Source organism: Rutidosis leptorrhynchoides, chromosome 2, assembly GCF_046630445.1.
Source record: "Rutidosis leptorrhynchoides isolate AG116_Rl617_1_P2 chromosome 2, CSIRO_AGI_Rlap_v1, whole genome shotgun sequence".
Classification (NCBI taxonomy): Eukaryota; Viridiplantae; Streptophyta; class Magnoliopsida; order Asterales; family Asteraceae; genus Rutidosis; species Rutidosis leptorrhynchoides.
The window spans coordinates 701621336-701642063 of record NC_092334.1 but is presented as its reverse complement, the minus strand read 5'-3'; the positions used below and the strand labels follow the sequence as shown (position 1 = coordinate 701642063).

The following is a 20728-nucleotide window of genomic DNA, read 5'->3' as shown; positions in this document are numbered from 1 at the left end:
TTTGGTTGTTACAGTCGCAGCCTTTTGGTGATTCACTTGGTGGTTTTCGAACGAGTTAGAAGAGAGAGATATAATTGGTAGAGAGAGAGAGGGAGACGATGAAGAAGGGTGGTGATGGTGGTGTGTGGTGGAAGCCGTAGCATTAGAGACAGGAGGTAAATGGTGATTAGTTGACGGGAACATGAGGTGGCGGTGGTGGTGATGGCGGATGTGTTGGCCAAAGGTGGTGGCCGGTTGTGAGCTTGTTTTGTTGATGACACAAAAATGAAAAGAATCAATTAATTTCATGGAAAGATGGTGTGTTGGTGATTAAATAGATCCATATATATATCTATCTTTATCTTTATTGTATGTGCAAGTGTATATATATTTTAAATATATATTATATAGTGGTAGGGTAAAAGTCAACAACAGTAATCACATAAATTTCAATCATATACAGTGGTGTACAGTGAGCCATCGAAGGTTTTTGTAAGTATATTACCGACAGTTTTTCACGGACTATTATTTCGTACTCCGCTGTTACTCAGTGGCGAATAAAAGTCTTTCAGAAAAATCCCAACTTTTTAAATTAAGTTCCCTTATTTATTTCAGTCATTATGGTATAGAATTCGGTCATTAATTTGTTATATAAAAATTACATCAACTGTCCCTCTCATTTATGGAAAAAATATAAAAAATGTTAAAACTTAATAACTAGGTCTTAAATACATTTTTAGTAAGCCTAAAATTTATAGATCTCATTTTCGAATCACCGTTTATTTTAAAATCATAAGTTTGAATTTAACTTGTTTAATATCAATCGAAACGTCAAACGAGTATTACAATCATTTAATATTTATTTTTAATATACTTTATTTATATATAGAGATATATTTTAAATAATAATTATTATAATATCCTATTTTTATTTTATTAATTTTTAATTACAACAACATATAATACTTCAAATTATATTTCAAATTGTTATTTATATATACATACACACATATCTATTTACAATTAATTGTTCGTGAATCGTCGAGAGCAATCGAAGGTCAATTGAATATATGAACATCGTTTCAAAATTTTCTAGACTCAACATTATATACCTTGCTTATCGTATCGAAATCATATAAAGATTAAGTTTAAATTTAGTCGAAAATTCCCGGGTCGTCACATCTGGACCCTTGATAGCTGTTTTTAGTCGGTGGCCAATCGGGACCCGCCAACTGTAGCATTTTTTTCCCCCAAATAGCACAACTTTTACAGCAAAGTACAATTGTTAAATACAAAACCAAACACAACCATCAAATAAGATAAATCAAATAATATAAATACTAAACAAATTTAATAAATAACTTCTTCAAAGTAATCTCATAAATAACATCTTCAAAGTAATCTGATGAACAAGTCTTCAAAGTTTTTTTTTTTTTTTTCAAGTTAATACAACTTTTACAGCCAACAGTACAATTTTTAAATACAAAACCAAAAACAATCATCAAGTAAGATAAATCAAAAATATAAATACTAAAGAAATTTAATAAACAACTTCTTCAAAGTAATCTCATAAACACCATCTTCAAAGTAATCTGATGAACAAGTCTTCAAACAAAACTAGATATTCAATTGAAATTACAAAAGTGTAACATAAAAATAAATATAAAAAACTAACCAGCGCCACTTCCGGAAACAACCACCGTCGGCAACGACAACCGTCACTCACTTCTTCGGAACTTAGGGTGGAGAAATCAGATCTGAAAGCTTCGTAGTGGTTTAAATCCGGCGACAAAATCGGCGATTATCCAGTGATGATGGGAGATATGGTGGCTAGCGGTGTCAGATCTAAATCGGTGGGAGATAATCGGTTGTTGTTTGTGTTTGGGAGATAATAGGGGTTGCTTTATTTGAGAGATGGGTGAGGGAAGGAAAAAAGTAAATACACAATTGTTATGATGAAGGAAAATGGGGTAACAGGTGAGATGAAAGAAAAAGAGTAAATACAAAAATATCAAAACACATACTCCGTACTACATTATTAAGAAAAAAATATAAAAGATAATTTTTAACCAAGGACTATTTAAATTAATTAATAAAATTGTATATAAGGGGAGTTAATAATTAAAAGGCATATTTAGTCAAAATATTGGTTTTTATAAAAAATTAAATATGATCTTTGTTTTTAGCCTTTCATGAAGGGCGCTATATACCCATTTTACTAATTACTCCGTATTTTACAACATTGTATACACGTAATAATAGTAGTGATGTGTCAATATTTACCATGTTAGTTCTGTAATTAATCTCAAAATTCAGGGACAATTGTTTTTGTTATTTTTTAAAATCTTTTTTTTCCCTTCCTTTTTTCTATATCTTTATTTTTTTGTTAAATTAAGCGACCACTACCACTCATTCGATTGGATTTGATTGGTTCAATAATAGAAAATTAAATTAATGCGTGTTTAGTTGATTTTACCGCTTATTTTGTTACGTTTTGTTAAGCATAATAGAACGAGAAACATATAGTTCATACATTGATAACCGCAAGCAAATCGGCCCAGCAAAGCGGGCCCCACTTAACTAGTTAGTAGTAGTTGGTATGACTGATTTAAATTAATTTAAACCAAGCAACACTAATGATAATCATTCCCATTCCCTACCTCCTAAACCCCCCAAGCAAGCACACCCTGAATAGTTGAAACATCCTTTTAACTCATTAAAACATCTAAATTTTTTGTAATATTCTCCTCAAAATCATATCAAAAGCGTTTAACAAATAAATATATTGAATTTTTTATTCATGTAACATGTTAATAAAGTAATTTTACTCGATTCATATTGTTCATTCAAAATGATTATCAAACATCTTTTTTCATTTAGAATCAAGTTTATTCAAAGACTTTGAATCATCCAAGTTATGAATCATCGAGGGCTAAATCATTTATTTTTATCAAACGTAGTATAAATCCTTCAAAAATCGGTCTAGATGTTTTGATTAAAACTTCATTTGCAAAATGCCTTCAAATTCTTAAAAGATGTCTCACATTCAAAGATGCCTCATTGCAACTACATTCTTAAAAGATGACTCACATTCGAACAGTCGTTTGCAACGTTAGTGAAAAGGTTGGAAACGGGTAACCGAAAAAGTTGGATCACTTTCGCATATCTAATTGTACAAGTAAACCGTTGGATCAGTTATAGTAACAAACACCAACTCTTGTTTTGCATGGATACCAAATTTAGTGTCCTCTGGTTATATAAAAAGTGTTTGTAGTTCAGCCCAGCCAAACCCAATTTGACATATATATATATAGTTATAAATTACACATGAAATTACCATGGTGCGCAAATAGTACGAAACTTGATCGATTACTAACCATGGGAAACGAAAATAAACATCTCACCATTAGAATTTGAAACCTAGAATCATTTCACCATGAACCGTTTACACACGCATAAGTTAGTTCTACAAATTCCTAAAACCATTAAACATTTCCCTCCCCAGCAAAATACAAGTGTTTAAAAGAACTCGTGCTGTGGGTCCCAATCCGTTCATCTCTGACCTTGTTCTGATCCCGAACCTCGAGCAGGAGAAGACGTAGCAGCTACATTACTTGTTGACCCATTTTCAGCTGCCGGTGGGACCCCCCATTTGCCTTCTGATTCAAGTGGCTCGAAAACATGAACCATGCCATCTGATAGCCCTAATGCAAACTGGTTCGGTTCTTGTGGGTGAGCCGCAATCACCATGGGGTGCACATTCAGATTGCTGCAAGAAACATAGGAGATTAAATGATCGTCTTTAAAGGTTGACTTAAAAAGTCAAAGTAATGAACTTTATTAAACAAAAATTACCTAGAAAGATATACGGAAGGATTAACGCGACATCGAAGTCGGAGATGAGAAGCAGTGAAAACACAAACGGTTGCGTCCAAGAAACACGCGTATACCAGCTGACTATCGCATGAAAATGTGGCATGCGATATAGGGGCAGAAGATTCACATTGGACCCACTGCAAAAACAACATTTCGAAAATATATCTATATCGTCAATGACAAGACATGCCTTAGAAAAGCAATCTTTTGAAATGGGTCTTAAGAGAAACATGGGGTAAAAAGCAGCCCAAAGTGTGTAATTTACCCAAAAAAAAATTGATTTGGGTAATACTTTATAAAACATGCCTACATCTTAAATGGGTCGGTCATACGAGTTACCAGAAAAAAAATTAGCCTGATATTTTTTCAACGGGTCAATTGGGTAAATCTAATAAGCTTAAATCTAAAAATAAAATGGGCCGAGTGGGTTAAGGGAATATCGCCCAAAGTACACAATAACGAAAAAAATGTGTCAAGTGGCTTAAAACAGTCGAAAATCACCTAAAGTGAATTCATGCTTACAAACGTTTAAACGCATCACCGAAAAAAGATACCTATTTTAATAGTATAACTAATCCATTTTGCGACCTTTGAAAAAATGACAAAGACTCGAATTCTTACCTGTTTCACACATTCAAGTTTGGATGCTTCATATATAGCCAGTTGAGTCTCATGGACTACAAGAAAGTGGATCTGATCTTGATGAAACTGAACACGTGTGTCTGATTGTGCTGCTGTTGTCCTCCCTGGCGGGATTTGCAAGTATTTTGCCTTTTGCTTTTCCCATCCATCAGAATTCCATACGCAAATCTTTATGAAAAGTCGAGATTTGGCAAAAGATTAAGATAACAGTAAGCATTTATATAAAATTAATGAAATGATGTTACTAACCTGAGAATCTGCACCCGATGAGACAAGAACGTTGAGCACATGAGAAAAGGCGAGACCTGTAATTCTTTTTGAATGTCCTTTAAGTTTGCTTTTGACCTTCATGTAAAAAAAATGATAAAAAAACACAATAATTAGATTAATGTACCCAAAGCCTTTAATCAGTCAAATCCAGTAATTAACGTTGTAAAACTCCCCGATCAACGCCGATTACTCCTTTTTAGAAACCGGCCGAGCCGATTGTCCAAAAGACAAGTAATTAATTGGTCAATAATAATTTATTTTGACTCACTTACTTATGATCGGGGTCACATATAGACTAAAACAAGTGAAAGTAAAAAAAAAAAAAAAAAAACAAACAAACAAAAATTGAAAGGCAAGGCCCTAAAGTGTAGCTAGTGGGGATTGAACCTGGGCTACCCCTTCGGGGCTTCGGGTTAAAAAAAAAGTTATTGAGCAAAAAAATAATCAGTCAACTAATTTGAAAAAAATAGAATGGACCCTTTCGACGACCGTATCTAACATATACTCATCAAACATTCAAACACCATAAAATTTACCTCATCCACACGAACATTGTAAATCTGAATTGTGTTGTCATCCATTCCGATAGCAATGATGTTATTATCCTGAGGATGAAAAGCCAAAAACGTTGCAGCTGGTGGTGGGGCCATGAATATTGTCATCATCTACAATTGCGCAAGTTCAACAACTTAGTCAGATTGACCTCAAGATTCAAACTTTAATTCCTTTGGCAAAACGGTAATGAAAAAACAAACAGTTTACCTTGAATGTCATCATGTTGAATAAAGAAATCTTTCCTCCTGATGCTGACATCACATATGCATCATTTTTAGACAACGCAAAGCACGACACTGATTCTTCAGGGTTCATGTCAGCCACGTCATTGGTCATTAAAATCCCGCTTGAAGGCTGCCATAATTGAGGTGAGGTACCTGCTGTTGCCTGTAAAACGGGTAATAAATTATAGAAGAGCATTATACATATTCATTCTTTTTTGTAAATAGAATAATTTATTATTCTTTATAACCAATTTATTATTCTTTATAACCAAATACTCAGCTTTCAACAACTTTTATGTAAATATGTAACACGCGGGTTCATAAACTAGTGTGTAACAAGGATGTGTTTTACCTTCCCACTAGAATTACGATCATTAGGCTGCCATTTCCACAACAAATGAATTCCATTTGACGCTAATGCCAAAATGGCATTTCCGGAATTTGTATATATCAACCTTGATATCTGAATGTCAACAACATATAAGAAAAAAAAAAAAACATTGCAATATTTTCAGATTTTTATTATAAAGACAACTTCCTAAACATATCACCATACGATACGAATGTATGATACCTTTGTAACTCGCGTGTGTTCAGGAAGCGTAAGTGACCGACACTGAGAAGCTTCACTTATCTCTGTCAGCTTCCAAATCTTCGATGTATCATAATCATTATTCATAATAAGTTAGAAAGCAAAATCACAAATAGTATGGATATTTCTGGAATTATATAAAGAGTGATCAAGGTGAAATGACAAAAAGGCCCTCACGGTGCTTGGTTTGTGACAGGTTTTAACTGACAAAATTTACAAAATTCATTCATTGGGCAACAATTGGAACAAAATCGCAAATACAGGGACGTTTAGTGACATTACTAGCAGGGGCGTCCCATTAATTTATAAGTCCTAGCTCGAGATATAAAAATAGTCCCTTAACGTTAAATTTTTCAATACAGACAAAAATATAATACTTCTAAAAAGTTATCATTATAAATAGCAAAACAAGTTATCCTTGTTTCCGAGAACTCTCAATCAAAATGACTTGCATCATTTAGAAATTTAATTAGTACTACTTTACTATAAAGTATTGAAATAAAATTAACTTATAAACCAGAATCGATATTTTTAACCACAATTGACAATCTAATTGCTTACAGCAAAAATAAAATAAAATGACAACATGCTTTAATATGTTACCAACACACCGAACCCACCCATTCTGTCACAACTATAAATTTACGATATGGAAGGAATTGATTTTGATTAATTTTCACTGTTCTTAATCAGATTTTGAATAGTTTTCACAACAATTCTTACAGGTATGGTTACAGCAACTGCTAGTATAACAGAATTTGCAACTAAAAGATTTCTACTTCAAGCAATTTATGAAACAGTTATATTCCTCACGTATTCATACAGCTATCATTACACCAACTACTGATACAAAATTATTTAATAAAAATATAAACATCAATCCTCAAGTTCTAGCCAGAAACAGTTAAAACCATCAAACTCAAACCTAAAATCTTTATTCTAAACAGTAGAGCTGTGCGATTTCTAATATTATTCACAAACACAAATTTATAAAATAGATACATAACATTAACATTAGCATTAATATTAACATCCAATTTAATAAAAATCCCAGTTAACGGCTCAATTACAAAACCCTAAAAAATTATTCGAGACAAAATCAAATACATGTAACTAAATAGGTAAGTGAAAAGTAACATACCATTGTTTACAATTTGAGGCACCAACCAACGGCTGAAGTAGAAATCTGACCGAAACAGAATGCTGCTGAAAGTATTAAGTATTTTCTCTCTCTTAAAAGGGCGATCCGGTTTTCACTTGTTCACCATCGAATATTAAGTTTTTTCTTTTGATTTTTGCATCTCACCACCCCCACCAATCGATTCAGACATACTCGAATTGCATAACCTGAAATTTTCATTCAGATCCGACCACCACTGCCACCACACGCGCCGACTAGCTCCGGCGCCGGTAATCCACGCGCCGGCGCGTGAGCCACTGTTCCGACGCCATTCGCAGCTGTTCTTCTTCCAGTACGCCTGTATTGGATCGCCGAACAAAACCCTGGTGAGTTTTGGACTGAATTGTTGCTTTCAAATTTCAGTTATAATTTTGAGATACCTGCTATCTCTGCTATTGCTATCTGCTGTGTATCATGGTGTCCAAGAAGAAGAAAAAGTTCCAAGATTTAACGGCGACTGCTACTAGGGTTTTGCAAAACCGATTGGCTAGTCGTGGAACAGTGGATGCGGCCTTTAAAAGTGGAGAAGTGTCTTCATCTGATTCTGATGGGGATCGTTCATCTCAGATTATGGATGATGTCGTACGTTCCGACCTGATGGGAGATGAAGTTGATCAGCAAAATAAGAACGAAGGAGATGTGCCAATTGATCAACCTGGGAAGGATAGTCGTGATTCAGAGGGGATGATTCTAAAAACTTATAGTTCTAGAAAGAGGAAGGGTAAAGTGAACCTGCTGATTGATGTTGGGGATGGTCCGTCTAAAGAAAAGAGGAGTGCTCAATTTGTTCCATATGTTGGTGATTCTTCTATTCCTGCTAATGAAAAAATACTCCCTGAAGTAATTAAAAAACGCAAGGGTAACAGGAAGAAAGGTGGACATGGTAAGAATTCTGCTGAAACTGATCATTCTATTGATGATATTGTAGCTAGTAATGATGATATTATTGCTAAATCTATTGGTGAAACAATTGCTGTTGCTAAACCGAATGTTTCTGCTAGTCCTGTTGTATTCTTTAAGAGTTCAAAAGATGGTAGTTATAATGAGGTTGATGTAAACCTAGTGGCTGCTGCTGAGAATGCTGTTAAGTTATTTAAGAGTGATGGTATTAGAGAGTCAATTGTTGTTCCTGATGATTTCTCCCAATTTACACTGGGTGGCAATGTGCCTTTAATGAATACGCAGGATAATAATACCGGTGATAAAGATAATGTTGACTCTGGGATTAAATCTACAACAATGGAAGGGGTTGAGACTAGTGATGGGCAAGGCAATACAAATACTGTAAATCCAAACATCACTTTTGCTGACTTCTTAAAACAAAATAAAGATGAAGAAGAATTAAAAATGGAGTTCATTCCTCCTGTTTTAATGTCTAATGGTCAAAAGAGAGTAGTTTTCTCAGCTGAGGAGGTTAAGAAGGGCGGTAGTGCATTTTCTCTTCAATTATATGGGTATTTTATTGGAACTTCTATGGACTATAGGGTTGTTAATGCCCATCTAAGGAGAATGTGGCGGAGGTTTGACCTTAAAGAAATCGTCAAAACAGCTGCAGGATTTTATTTATGCAAATTTAATAATGAAAAGGGTATGAAGGAGGTTCTTGAGAGTGGTCCATGGTTAGTTAATAATGTTCCTTTTTTCGTGAATCAGTGGGAACCTGGGGTTTGGCTTGAAAAAATTGAACCTGAAAAAGTTCCAATTTGGATTTGCATTCACAATATACCCATTGAATTATGGAGTGGCAGAAGTATAGGTAAACTTGTTAGTGGTATTGGTAGGCCTATATTGATGGACAAAGTTACTTCGGAGAGATGTTTAAGTAAAAGTGGAAGACTAGGCTTTGCTAGAGTTTTGACTGAAGTCAATGCAGCTGATGACCTTCCTAGCTTTGTCGAATTTTCCTATCCTGTGATTGGTTCTTTTCCAGCCAAAGTGGGTAAACTTGAGGTGACTTATCAATGGAAACCGCCTTTATGCACTCATTGCAAAGTGTTTGGGCACTCTTTTAATACTTGTAAAATTAGGCCTAAAACAGAAGATGAAGTATCTGCACAAGTGTTAAAAGACGCTTTGAAAATCAACAATGATGGTGAAACAGTTGATTTAAATAACCAGTGTGTTGAGGATGGCTCTAAAGTTGTTGGTAAGAATGGAAGGATATTTCATAAGCTGAATTTTGATAATAATAAAAGTCAATGGCAGTCAATAGAAGCAAAAGGTATCAAGCAAAATGCAGTTAAGAATAATTATGGTATTAAAGACAATATTGCTGTGGAGGAAACAAATTGGAATGTGGAGACCCAGAAAAATCGAAATCATAATGTTTTAAGGAAAAGAGATAAAGGGAAGGGCATTGATGGTGAAGGTAATAATAAGACACATTCCAAAGATAGAATTGAAACAAACAATCCTTTTTATGTATTAGTAGATGATGAGGGTAATGGTGATTGATGTTAGGTTTGATAATACTGCTCCGAAATCAGGGTATTCTACATCTTGTTAGTTTCTTACTTTATATCTAGTATAGGTCCTCGAGTTTCGCTCAAATTAGTGTTTCGTATTTATAGTTCTAGGGTATTATAATAATGGCCCCCAATTAAAAAGGCTCCCCCACCTTTTCCCAGCAACATATAAGGGTAAAAGAGCCTTTTGGAGGCTGGAATATTAATAGGAAACTTCCTTAAATTCTTTCCTGAGTTCAACCAATTGGGGCCATCTCGTAAACCCAGCCCCACGTATTGTTTGTTTTTTTAGTGTGGATATCTTATTACTCCCTATATTTTATGTTTACGTGTATATGCAAACGTGTTTTATTGTAAACTGTGTGTTTTTTAAAGATAAAATAATGTCTTATTATATCTGCAACCTAGCATACTTAGAATTATGTTTCTAAGAGTGACATAATTAAGCTATTTTTCGTACGTAAAAAACAAACACTTTTCAATATAGACTTTTATGCTACATCTTCTTTACATACATGTTCTGTAGATCTTCAGACAAAAACATCTTTAAAAATAAACAGCACCTTAGTAAGTTAAGGGACTTTGGCTCCAAGCTTCGGCTTCCTATGGGCACTTGTCAAGTGTCAACTCACTCGTGGGGCATGAAATCCCCAAATTCCTAAAGTACTTGCTGCACTTCGTGGGAAAGAAGCCGCCTTGGTATTGGATCCGCTCTTCTCTTAGCATGAACATGAATTCTATTTCTATTCGTTTTCTTTATTCAGCACCCACTCGAACCATAATTAAGACTACCAAGCCCTCCTTAATGAGTTCTATTATCGAAGCTTTCAAAGTAGACCCAAAGACAAATTTTTTACTCACTGAGAAGTGAAAAACCTGTTACTAGATCGTCCTGAAGATAGATGGGACGGGAAGAAGTGGCATTTGGAAGTGTTGCTAACTTAACATTTAGGTTTCGTCATAACAAAGCTTGCATTGTCTTTTCGCACTGAGGCGCATTGTGTGCCATTGGTAATGATTCTACTACGGTGCCACAAATTCGCACTTGAGCCGACTATGTATGCATCAGTTTGCTTACCCTTTGGTTGTTGATCCTTTTTGTAGACTTGGGCGCCGACAAGAAAAAAGGTAAGTTAAATGCTTAATTGCCATTATGTGGATGGCTAATGAGGATGGACATCAAGGGAGGTTGCGCATTAGTGATATGCAAATTAGCTTTTGGTTGGATAGTTGTCCGACACCATGCTCATGAATCATGATATCTGGGTCTTATGTATTAAAATGAGTCAATTTATGGTTTTTGATTTTAGGGTCATACACTAGTTCAATGGTGGTTGTAGTTTAACTATTTGTTATGGTATAAATGTTGCTTTTGCTTTGTTCGATGTCCTTAAACCAGGTTGGGTTTGTAATGGTGTGAAAATGGATCAAAATGTCTTGGTTTTAATGCTGCAGGGTTATATGCGCCGCATCGAGTGTAATTTCTTTGAACGTCTGAATGCGGTTGTGCTTGCGCTGGCTGGAGGCGCCGCATCTGTTTCAGTTATATGCATATATAAAAAAAAACTGATCGGTTTTTCAGTTAAAGTTCGAGGTCGTTTCAAAGATGTCTCATTTGCAACTAAATTCTTAAAAGATATCTCACATTCAAATGTCATTTGCAACGTCGGGGAAAGAGTTGAAAACGGGTCTTAAAAAAAAGATGTCACATTCAAATGTCATTTGCAACACCGACTCTTGTTTTGCATCGATACCAAATTTAGTGTCCTCTGGTTAAGTGGTTACACTAAAAGTGTGTTGATCAGCCCAACCAAACACATTCTGACATACAGTTATAAATTACTCATTTTGAAATTCATTAACGTGCACAAATACTACATAACTTGACCGATTACCAACCGTGGGAAACAAAAATAAACATCTCAAAACTAGAATTTGGAGCCTAGAAACATTTCACCATGAACAGTTTACACGCGCATAAGTTAGATCTACAAGTTCCTAAAAGCATTGAACTTTTTCCCTTCCCAGCAAAAACAAGCGTTTAAAAGAACTCGTGCTGTGGGTCCCGATCCGTTCATCTCTGCCCTTGTTCTGACCCCGAACCTCGGGCAGGAGAAGACGTACCTGCTACATTACTTGTTGACCCATTTTCAGCTGGCGGTGGGACCCCCCATTTGCCTTCTGATTCAAGTGGCTCGAAAACATGAACCATGCCATCTGAAAGCCCTAATGCAAACTGGTTCGGTTCTTGTGGGTGAGCCGCAATCACCATTGGGTGCACGTTCAGATTGCTGCAACAAACATAGAAGATTTAATGACCATCTTTAAATGTTGACTTACAAAGTCAAAGTAATGAACTTTATTAAACAAAAATCACCTGAGAACGCTTGGGGAAAGATACACGGAGGGATTAACGCGACATCGAAGTCGGAGATGAGAAGCAGTGAAAACACATACGGTTGCGTCCAAGAAACACGCGTATACCAGCTGACTATCGCATGAAAATGTGGCATGTGATATAGGAGCAGAAGATTCACGTTGGACCCACTGCACAAACAACTCATAAGTAAAATATATATTTCACAAGACAAGCATTACAATTACAAATTGAATATATTTGAAATGGGTCTCACGAGAAACATGGGGGTCAAAAGTTACCCAAAGTGTACAATCCACCCAAAAGAAGTTGATTTGGGTAATACTTTATTCCCAACAGGTCATATCAGACATTATACAACATGGCTACATCTGAATTGGGTCATACGAGTTGCCAGATAAAAATTAGACTGATATTTTTGTCAAGGGGTCAAAATGGGTAGATCTAATAAGCTTAAATCTGAAAAAGGGCCTAGTGGGTTAAGGCCTAAGGGAATATAAAATTGCCCAAAGTACACTATAACGAATAAAAATTGTCAAATGGCTTAAAACAGACGAAAGTCACCTAAAGTGAATTCATGCTTACAATCGCTTAACCACTTCACTGAAAAAAAGGTACCTACTTTAATAGTATAACCTGTCCATTCTGCGACCTTCAAAAAAATGACAAAGATTCAAATTCTCACCTGTTTCACACATTCAAGTTTTGATGCTTCATATATAGCCAGTTGAGTTTCATGGACTACAAGAAAGTGGATCTGATCTTGATGAAACTGAACACGTGTATCGGATTGCGCTGCTGTTGTCCTCCCTGGCGGGATTTGCAAGTACTTTGCCTTTTGCTTTTCCCATCCATCAGAGTTCCATACACAAATCTATAAAAAAAAAAAAATTTGAAATTTGGCAAAAGATTAAGATAACACAAATAGAAGCATTTATATAAAAAATAATAATTATACTAACCTGAGAATCTGCACCAGATGAGACAAGCACGTTGAGCACATGAGAGAAGGCGAGACCTGTAATTCTTTTTGAATGACCTTTAAGTTTGCTTTTGACCTTCAGGCAACAAAAAAAAACAATATTTAAACCCAACAATTAGATAAATCTTATTGTAATTATTTCTATATATATATATATATATGTAGTATTGTAATCCAACAATTACTTAGTTACACTCATATACTTATTATCGGGGTCGCATATAGACTAAAAAAATAAATAAAAAAAATAAAAATAAAAAATAAAAAAAAAAAAAAAAAAAAACTTGAGCAAAAAGATAATGAGTCAGCCAATTTGAAAAAAATAGAATGGACCTTTTGACTACCATATTTAACATATATTCATCTAACATCATAAATAATTAAATATTTACCTCATCCACACGAACATTGTAAATCTGAATCGTGTTGTCATCCATCCCAATAGCAATAATGTTATTATCTTGAGGATGAAAAGCCAAAAACGTTGCAGCTGGTGGCGGGGCCATGAATGTTGTCATCGTCTTCAAAATTGAATAAGTTCAACAAGTTAGTCGAATTGACCTCAAGATTCAAACTTTAATTCATTTAACAAAACGGGAATGAAAAAAACAACATTACCTTGAATGTCATCATGTTGAATAAAGAAATCTTTCCTCCTGATGCTGACATCACATACGAATCATTTTTCGACAACGCAAAGCACGACACCGATTCTTCAGGGTTCATGTCTGCCACGTCATTGGTCATTAAAATCCCGCTTGAAGGTTGCCATAATTGTGGTGAGGTACCTGCTGTTGCCTGTGAAACGGGTAATAAATTATGGAACATTGTTGGTGTTTTTAACTACCTATTTAATATCTTACAGTGTGTTATACTAATTCTCATTGATTAGTCAATTGAGTTGACTTTCCTACTTATATTCCTAATTCAATTTTATTAATTTTCAGCTAAACACTCCTTAAACTCATATATTACCGATTGTTCATAGAACGGATGCGGCATTAGTGTACATTCAATTCTTTTGGTTCTATAATCAAATGAAGATGTATTTATCAATCATGTTAAAAAAAGTTATACATATTCATTCTTTTACTAAACAGTACCAATGGTGCAAAAAGCGCTACTCGGGAGTGCTCGGTTGGGAATTTTTAGGGAGCACTCGGCAACTCAGTACTTGGATGTTGACCAAGTTTGACTTAGACTGATTTTGACCCAGTTTTGACCAATCTTGACTGATTTTCTGAGTAATCCCGAGTTTTGACTGAGTTTGACCGAATACTCGTCACGTACCCCCCGAGTTGCAAAAAGCGAGTACTCGTCGACAACTTTAATGTAAATATGTAACACCCGGGTTCATAAACTAGTGCATAACAAGGATCTGTTTTACCTTCCCGCTAGCATTACGATCATTACGTTGCCATTTCCATAACAAATGAATAGCATTCGACGCTAATGCCAAAATGGCGTTTCCAGAATTCGTATATATCAACCTTGATATCTGAATGTCAAGAACACATAAGAGAAAAAAACATTACCATATTTTCAGATATTTTATGAAGAGAAGTTGCTAAACGTATAACCATACGAATGTTGTATGATACCTTTGTAACTCTCATATGTTCAGGAAGCTTAAGTGACCGACACTGAGAAGCTTCACTTATCTCTGTCAGCTTCCAAATCTTTGATTTATCATTCGATTCTTCGGTTATTCTAGGTTTCACGTCACTCATGTTTCTATTATCCCCATTCTACAGAAGAAAAAAAAACATAAACCTATATATAATAAACAATCAAAGCTAAATATTCTTTTCTAATATTAAAATGGAACTGACCAGTCCAGAGATCGAACCAACGGATCCAACCCTTTCTGCTAATCCGGCACTAGACGCAGCGGCGGCAGCAGCAGCGGCGGATATGGTATTATTTATGGTAGGCTGCATGTATCATAATTATTATAAGAAGTCAGAAAGCAAAATCACAAATAGGATTGAGATGTCTATCTATAATTAAATTATATAAATATATAAAGAGATAACAAGGTGAAATGACAAAAAGACCCTCACAGCGTTTAGTATGTGACTGGTTTTAACTTTTAACTAACAAAATTAACGAAATTTTTTAAGTGGGCAACAATTGGAATGAAATCGAAAATACAGGGACGTTTAGTGACAGTACTAAAACTAAATGATGCTATGTGATTTTTTTTGGACAAACACGATGATCTGGGTAATCTTATCAAGGAAACATGAAATGAATATGGATATATTGAATATCACTACAAATTTCATATTATTAATTAGATTAGATGAATGACTTCACATAAGAACGCTTCATATATAATTATGTGCATCTGCGGGTCAATAAACTAATTTAAATGGGTCAAAGTCGCAGCAGAGAGTATTATTTTAGAGTATAAAACCACCCAAATTACTTCAATCAGGAATTTAATTACTACTACCATTATCACTATATAGTATCAAAATTAAAACTGAAACTAACATTTTTAACCAAAATTGACAGTTTGACACTCTAGTTATCGACAACAACAAAAAAATGACAAATTGTTTCAATAAGTTACCAACACACGGAACCCGCCCATTCTGTCACGACTATTAATTAACAATACGGAATCGATTTTGATTAGCTTCCACTATTCTAAATCAGATTACCTTTGCAGCTTCTGGTGTTCTAGAAGCAGCATCATAAGAAAGATTCTCAAAAGTTCGAAGCAATCGAAGACCATCAGAATTTGCTAATATTTTTATTCCGTTTTCATTAGACGAAACAGCCAACAAAGCACCATCCTTGTTAAACCGAATACGTGGGCTCGCCTTCATTATAAAATCGACAACACATTAGATTTTGTAAATAATAAATAATAATAAAATACGGTAAGACCGATTAGTTTACCGGAAGACCACCATCAGCATCAACGCTCATCAAAAGTTGAGTATTATCCATATCCCAATACTTAATAGCAAAATCATCACCAGCAGCTAAGAATCTGTTTTTAGTAGTATCAAATTGCACAACACCTAAAGAACGTTTACGGAATCCAAGATACGTCCTTTTCACGGCTCCTTCACTTTCATTCCATTCCACAATATGTGATTCCCCGTCTTTGCTCGTCCCGCATGAAAAAAGTCTAATTTTTCGACACCAACAAAGAAAAGTTTACAACTTTGATCAAATAATAACATTAAATAACTCAAAGTAGTTAGTCCATAATATTAGATGTGGCGATTCAACTCGTCCAATTGTTGAGCTTGTAGAAATTTCACCCAAAATATATTCTAAATGCATAATTGAGGTTGCCATATTTGATAATGACTTTTTACTGTCTGAAAGATTGAAGTAATTGGACAATAGGTGTTTCGGATCAAGACGCAGCCCAATCAGACCCATTTAGACCCCTACCAATTTGCTGGACAAGCCCATTATTTATATTTCAGGGGTAACAAACCTCGTTCCATCGGCACTATAAGCCATTGTCGTGCACCATCGACCCGGAGCCTCGTAATCAACTCGTGATCCCATGTTATCATATAACCAAGCTTTAATCTTTCCATCAAGTGCTGTTGAAAATATGAACTAAAGAAAAAAAAAGTTTAGTATAGGTGGCAAATTTGACACTTTTACTAATGACTCGCTAGATTTGGGTTAACCTCAAACAAACACGCACCAAAAAAGGAAAAAAGCCCACCAAAGAAATGGTCAAAAGTTGCTAATATCATCCAAAATATAAAGCTTTGACATTCATTCAATAAATTAGATTAAATGATTATTCGAATAATACAAGCTACAATTTAAAGAAACTAGTTACCTGAATATTTTCTTTGTAGTGAGGGCATACAGAATATACAGGAGCTTCATGACCCTCAAAAGTGTATTGTCGTGCACCAGTTGCAGCATCCCATACCTATGTAACAGCACAATTTTGATTATCAAAGTTGGCAATTATAGTCTATAATTAATAATTAATTAATTAATCATAAACACGTTATATGCCAAACAAACCTTGATGGTCTTATCATCCCCACATGTTATCACGCAAAGCTGCTTATTTGGATGAGAGAATGCGAGATCATTTACTCCACCAACATGGGCATCAATCTGCAATAAGAAAACACAACCCAAATCGACCCGTTCATAAGTAAATGGGTTGAAAAGACCACTTTTCAGATCACCATTAATAGCAACAGAAAAAAAGGAGCTACACAAACCTCTAGATGTTGTCTAATATCATCACCTCCGTGATACGAATATATTTGTACAATGTGTCTTGAATATGCAACTCCTGTTCATATAATAGATATTCATTTAATCGACTATATTCATATGACTTTTGATGATTAACATAGAAATTTAGTCGGTACTTACCAAATAATGAACCGTCTGGGCTCCAAATTACACGGTTGACAGAAACACCTGGGTCTTTTACAAGAGCCGCCTAAATTCAATACAAGGATAAGATTACATTAAACGAATCAAAAACGTTAAAAAAGACTAGTGAAATGAATTAAACTAATTGTTTAAAACCTGCATAGGCATTGAGCATGCACCAAGATCCCAAACTTTGAAATTTCTAAGAACCAACTTGTCACGTGAACCAACTTCCCACAATCCTATATCGCCCACATTTGTTCCAACTGTTGCATAAAATTCACGTTACTAAATATCTAATTTATTGACCAAAAAAGTCAAAGTTCATATGTTAACTTTAGTCATCTTCAAGAAAAAATTACCCTAAATAATCAGTTTGAAATAGTAAAATTGTTAGAGTAATGACTTCTGAAATCCAATTCCAATAAAGTTAGAAACTTTATCGAATGCAATTAGCTCATTGACCAAAAGTTGAAGACAAAAGATTACCTAAAAGCAGTGTCTGTTGAATAGGATGAAAATCCATGCTCATAGGCGATGAACCCTGGTTTAGGGTTCGTGCAACGGTTTTGGGCAACTCATCGGGTGCGTTAAAAGCTTGGGTATGACTACTATGCCCCGGGAATGAAACGGGCAACACATTAATTGGCAGATTAACCTGTATAGTGTACACAAAATAACCACAAAAGTTATTATTGTGATACTTATAAGCAATCTAGAAAACATAATTAAAAAATATAGCAAATAACCTCATCATTCATGCCCATGTTCCTTGTTCTCTTGCTCATATGATCAGAATCTCCAGTTGGGAAATCTAACGAAGGATTCGTGGTTGGGGTCCGCGGATGCTTTAATGCAGCTGTAAATTAAATCACAATAATAAGAATATTAATTTGTTAGCATTTATGTAACATTCATTGTCATATAATTATCCGATTATTTAATGACCTGGCATAGATGGTCCACCGAGACCAATTGCACTACCAGATACACTCGGGTGAGATAATTGCGGAGGATTAGACATCCAACCAGCAAGCGGGGTCGGAACGGGACCCGGTGCAGGTTGAAACGGCTGCAAATCATAATAATCATTACACCATATGATCAAATTTCAAAACTTTTTGATAACCCAAACATGCCAACAAGTTCATAATTTAGAAAACGGTACAAAATTACAAACCCCGTGTGCACCCATAGGAGGAAAGCCGCCAGCTTTAGGTAACGGTCCAAGTAACGGGTTGTTTGCAGGTGATGGAGCACGTGCACCGTTTGGTTGTTGTCCACATGAATGGTCCACAAATAACGTTTTAATATCCGGGTTAGGTCTCGGGTTCTTGCATAGTTGATGTTGCCAATTCAAACTTCATACAAGGTAATAAATGATATCAGCTTTAAATACATGAACCACTACATGTTAAAGATAACAACTTTTTACATATAACAGTTTACAAATGCTTATATAGCACACCTTTGGTTAATAAGTGTCCGTAACCTCGAATTCTTAAGATTAGGAAACTGCAATTTGTCACGAAACAAGGGATTTGCTTCGATAAGCTTCTTGAGCTCAACTAACATTATTGCCCGTGCTGATTTTGTATCTCCATATTTTGACAATTGCTCGTTCTCCCTTCAACATAAAATGAAATTATGATTAAATAAATTAATAAATAATAACCTGGATTTTGGTACTTCAATTCTGGATATTCGAAACTAAAATACCTAAAATTCTCTAGCGTTAATAATTGAGTTATCTCCTTAAAAAGCTCTTCGTTAAATGAAGCGAACACTTTGAGATCCTTTACAAGAATCTCCACAGCTTTTGATCGATCGTGCCTAACAAAGAAATTAATTAGCAGCCAAATTGTCATTAAGATTCAAGAATTTAGTATCTTTTCATATTAAGTGACAATGAAAATATAACTTACTTATCCAACGCTTCGAGATACTTCTGCTTCCTGATTTCAAAAAAGATCTTCATTGAATAGCGATTATCATCGACTTTTGTAAAACCCGAAAGATATTTCTCAACGTCATCCCAATTCCCATTTTGTACCTCATCTTCAAAATACTTCATGTTAAAGAAAAACCCTGATTCTTGTTCCAACCTATAATAAATCCCACCAAAAAATAGCACTTTTTACAATCTATCTATAATCATTTTAAACGATATTAATTATAGCTTAAGACTATCAAAACCATCTGAAATATATATTACAAGCTTTGTTTCAAATTTTACCACTAAGGAGGTTAATCTCACCATTAATTAGCCATTAGCCATAAAATTCGAATTAGCCATTAGCCATAAGACAGTAAAATAAAGCTTACCCAAACATCCACCAATTACTTGATTTGAACTGTTATCTATTACTATTATCAAATTGTCACTTTCAAAACCAAGATCAAAACACCCTAATACTAATACATACATAAATATATCAAACAACAAGTACACATATGAAGAAACCCAAAAAAGTAAAGGAAAATAAAAATAAAAAAACTGTGTAAAAACACTTACTTGTGAACAGTTTCTTTAAATTTTTCTTCATCAAGAAACTGCAAGATCAAGAACACGAGTTCTCTACTTAGAGATGACATTACAGCTCAGCCGTCCCCAAATTCAAAACTTGAAAATTAGGGTTCAGATCTGTAAAAACTAAGGAAGTAAGAAATAAGAATAACAGGGTCGGCTACATAAATAATTTACCCAAATAAGTTAAATCAATTATTTAAATAGCTGGACCATGTTCACTAAAAGAAACCATTTATTGCTTGGACACAAACTGAAGATCTAAAAATCTAAAATCCAAAAAATAAAAGTTTAAGTATAGACTGCATATTTCAAACCCCCATTCACAAAATTAGATCTTAATCTTCAATCTAACTAAACTGAAATAACATAGTTTCTGTTATAAAAAAAAGTTCAATATTTTACATTCTTTATGCTAATAAAGGTGAGATGGTTTTGACAGATCAGTAAAAAGAAAGAAAGCAACTTTAAAGCAACATATTTCAAACCCACTTAACCTAAAATTAGATCTTTAAAGCAACTTGAAATTTAATTATAATTATTACAGTATAATCTAACTAAACTGAAAACTCTTTGGAAGTTTTTGTATACTGTACAAGTTTATTTATTCAGTTTAACATTCCATTATATATGTATATGTATATGTATATGTATATGTATATGTATATGTATATAT

General features: G+C 34.5%; 2 protein-coding genes across 2 annotated transcripts; both read right to left on the bottom strand.

Annotated features, from left to right (window-relative positions):
- Positions 1–3361: 3361 nt before the first annotated feature.
- On the bottom strand, positions 3362–7341 carry LOC139894679 (topless-related protein 1-like). Its single transcript, XM_071878083.1, has 9 exons — positions 7280–7341; positions 6121–6198; positions 5899–6009; positions 5530–5709; positions 5304–5432; positions 4747–4842; positions 4477–4665; positions 3835–3992; positions 3362–3748 (listed from the first exon to the last, which is right to left on the bottom strand). The coding sequence occupies exons 1-9, from the start codon at positions 7280–7282 to the stop codon at positions 3532–3534; spliced, it is 1161 nt and encodes a 386-aa protein (XP_071734184.1). The 5' UTR covers positions 7283–7341; the 3' UTR covers positions 3362–3531.
- Positions 7342–11458: 4117 nt separating this feature from the next.
- On the bottom strand, positions 11459–20385 carry LOC139894678 (protein TOPLESS-like). Its single transcript, XM_071878082.1, has 25 exons — positions 20041–20385; positions 19451–19630; positions 19245–19358; positions 18994–19152; positions 18706–18886; positions 18474–18597; positions 18275–18384; positions 18015–18183; positions 17682–17791; positions 17523–17592; positions 17366–17439; positions 17160–17255; positions 16966–17061; positions 16606–16733; positions 16053–16287; positions 15812–15973; positions 14975–15076; positions 14744–14890; positions 14530–14640; positions 13761–13940; positions 13535–13663; positions 13123–13218; positions 12846–13034; positions 12161–12330; positions 11459–12074 (listed from the first exon to the last, which is right to left on the bottom strand). Exons 1-25 carry the CDS (start codon positions 20118–20120, stop codon positions 11858–11860), a joined length of 3429 nt encoding a protein of 1142 aa, XP_071734183.1. The 5' UTR covers positions 20121–20385; the 3' UTR covers positions 11459–11857.
- Positions 20386–20728: the final 343 nt, after the last annotated feature.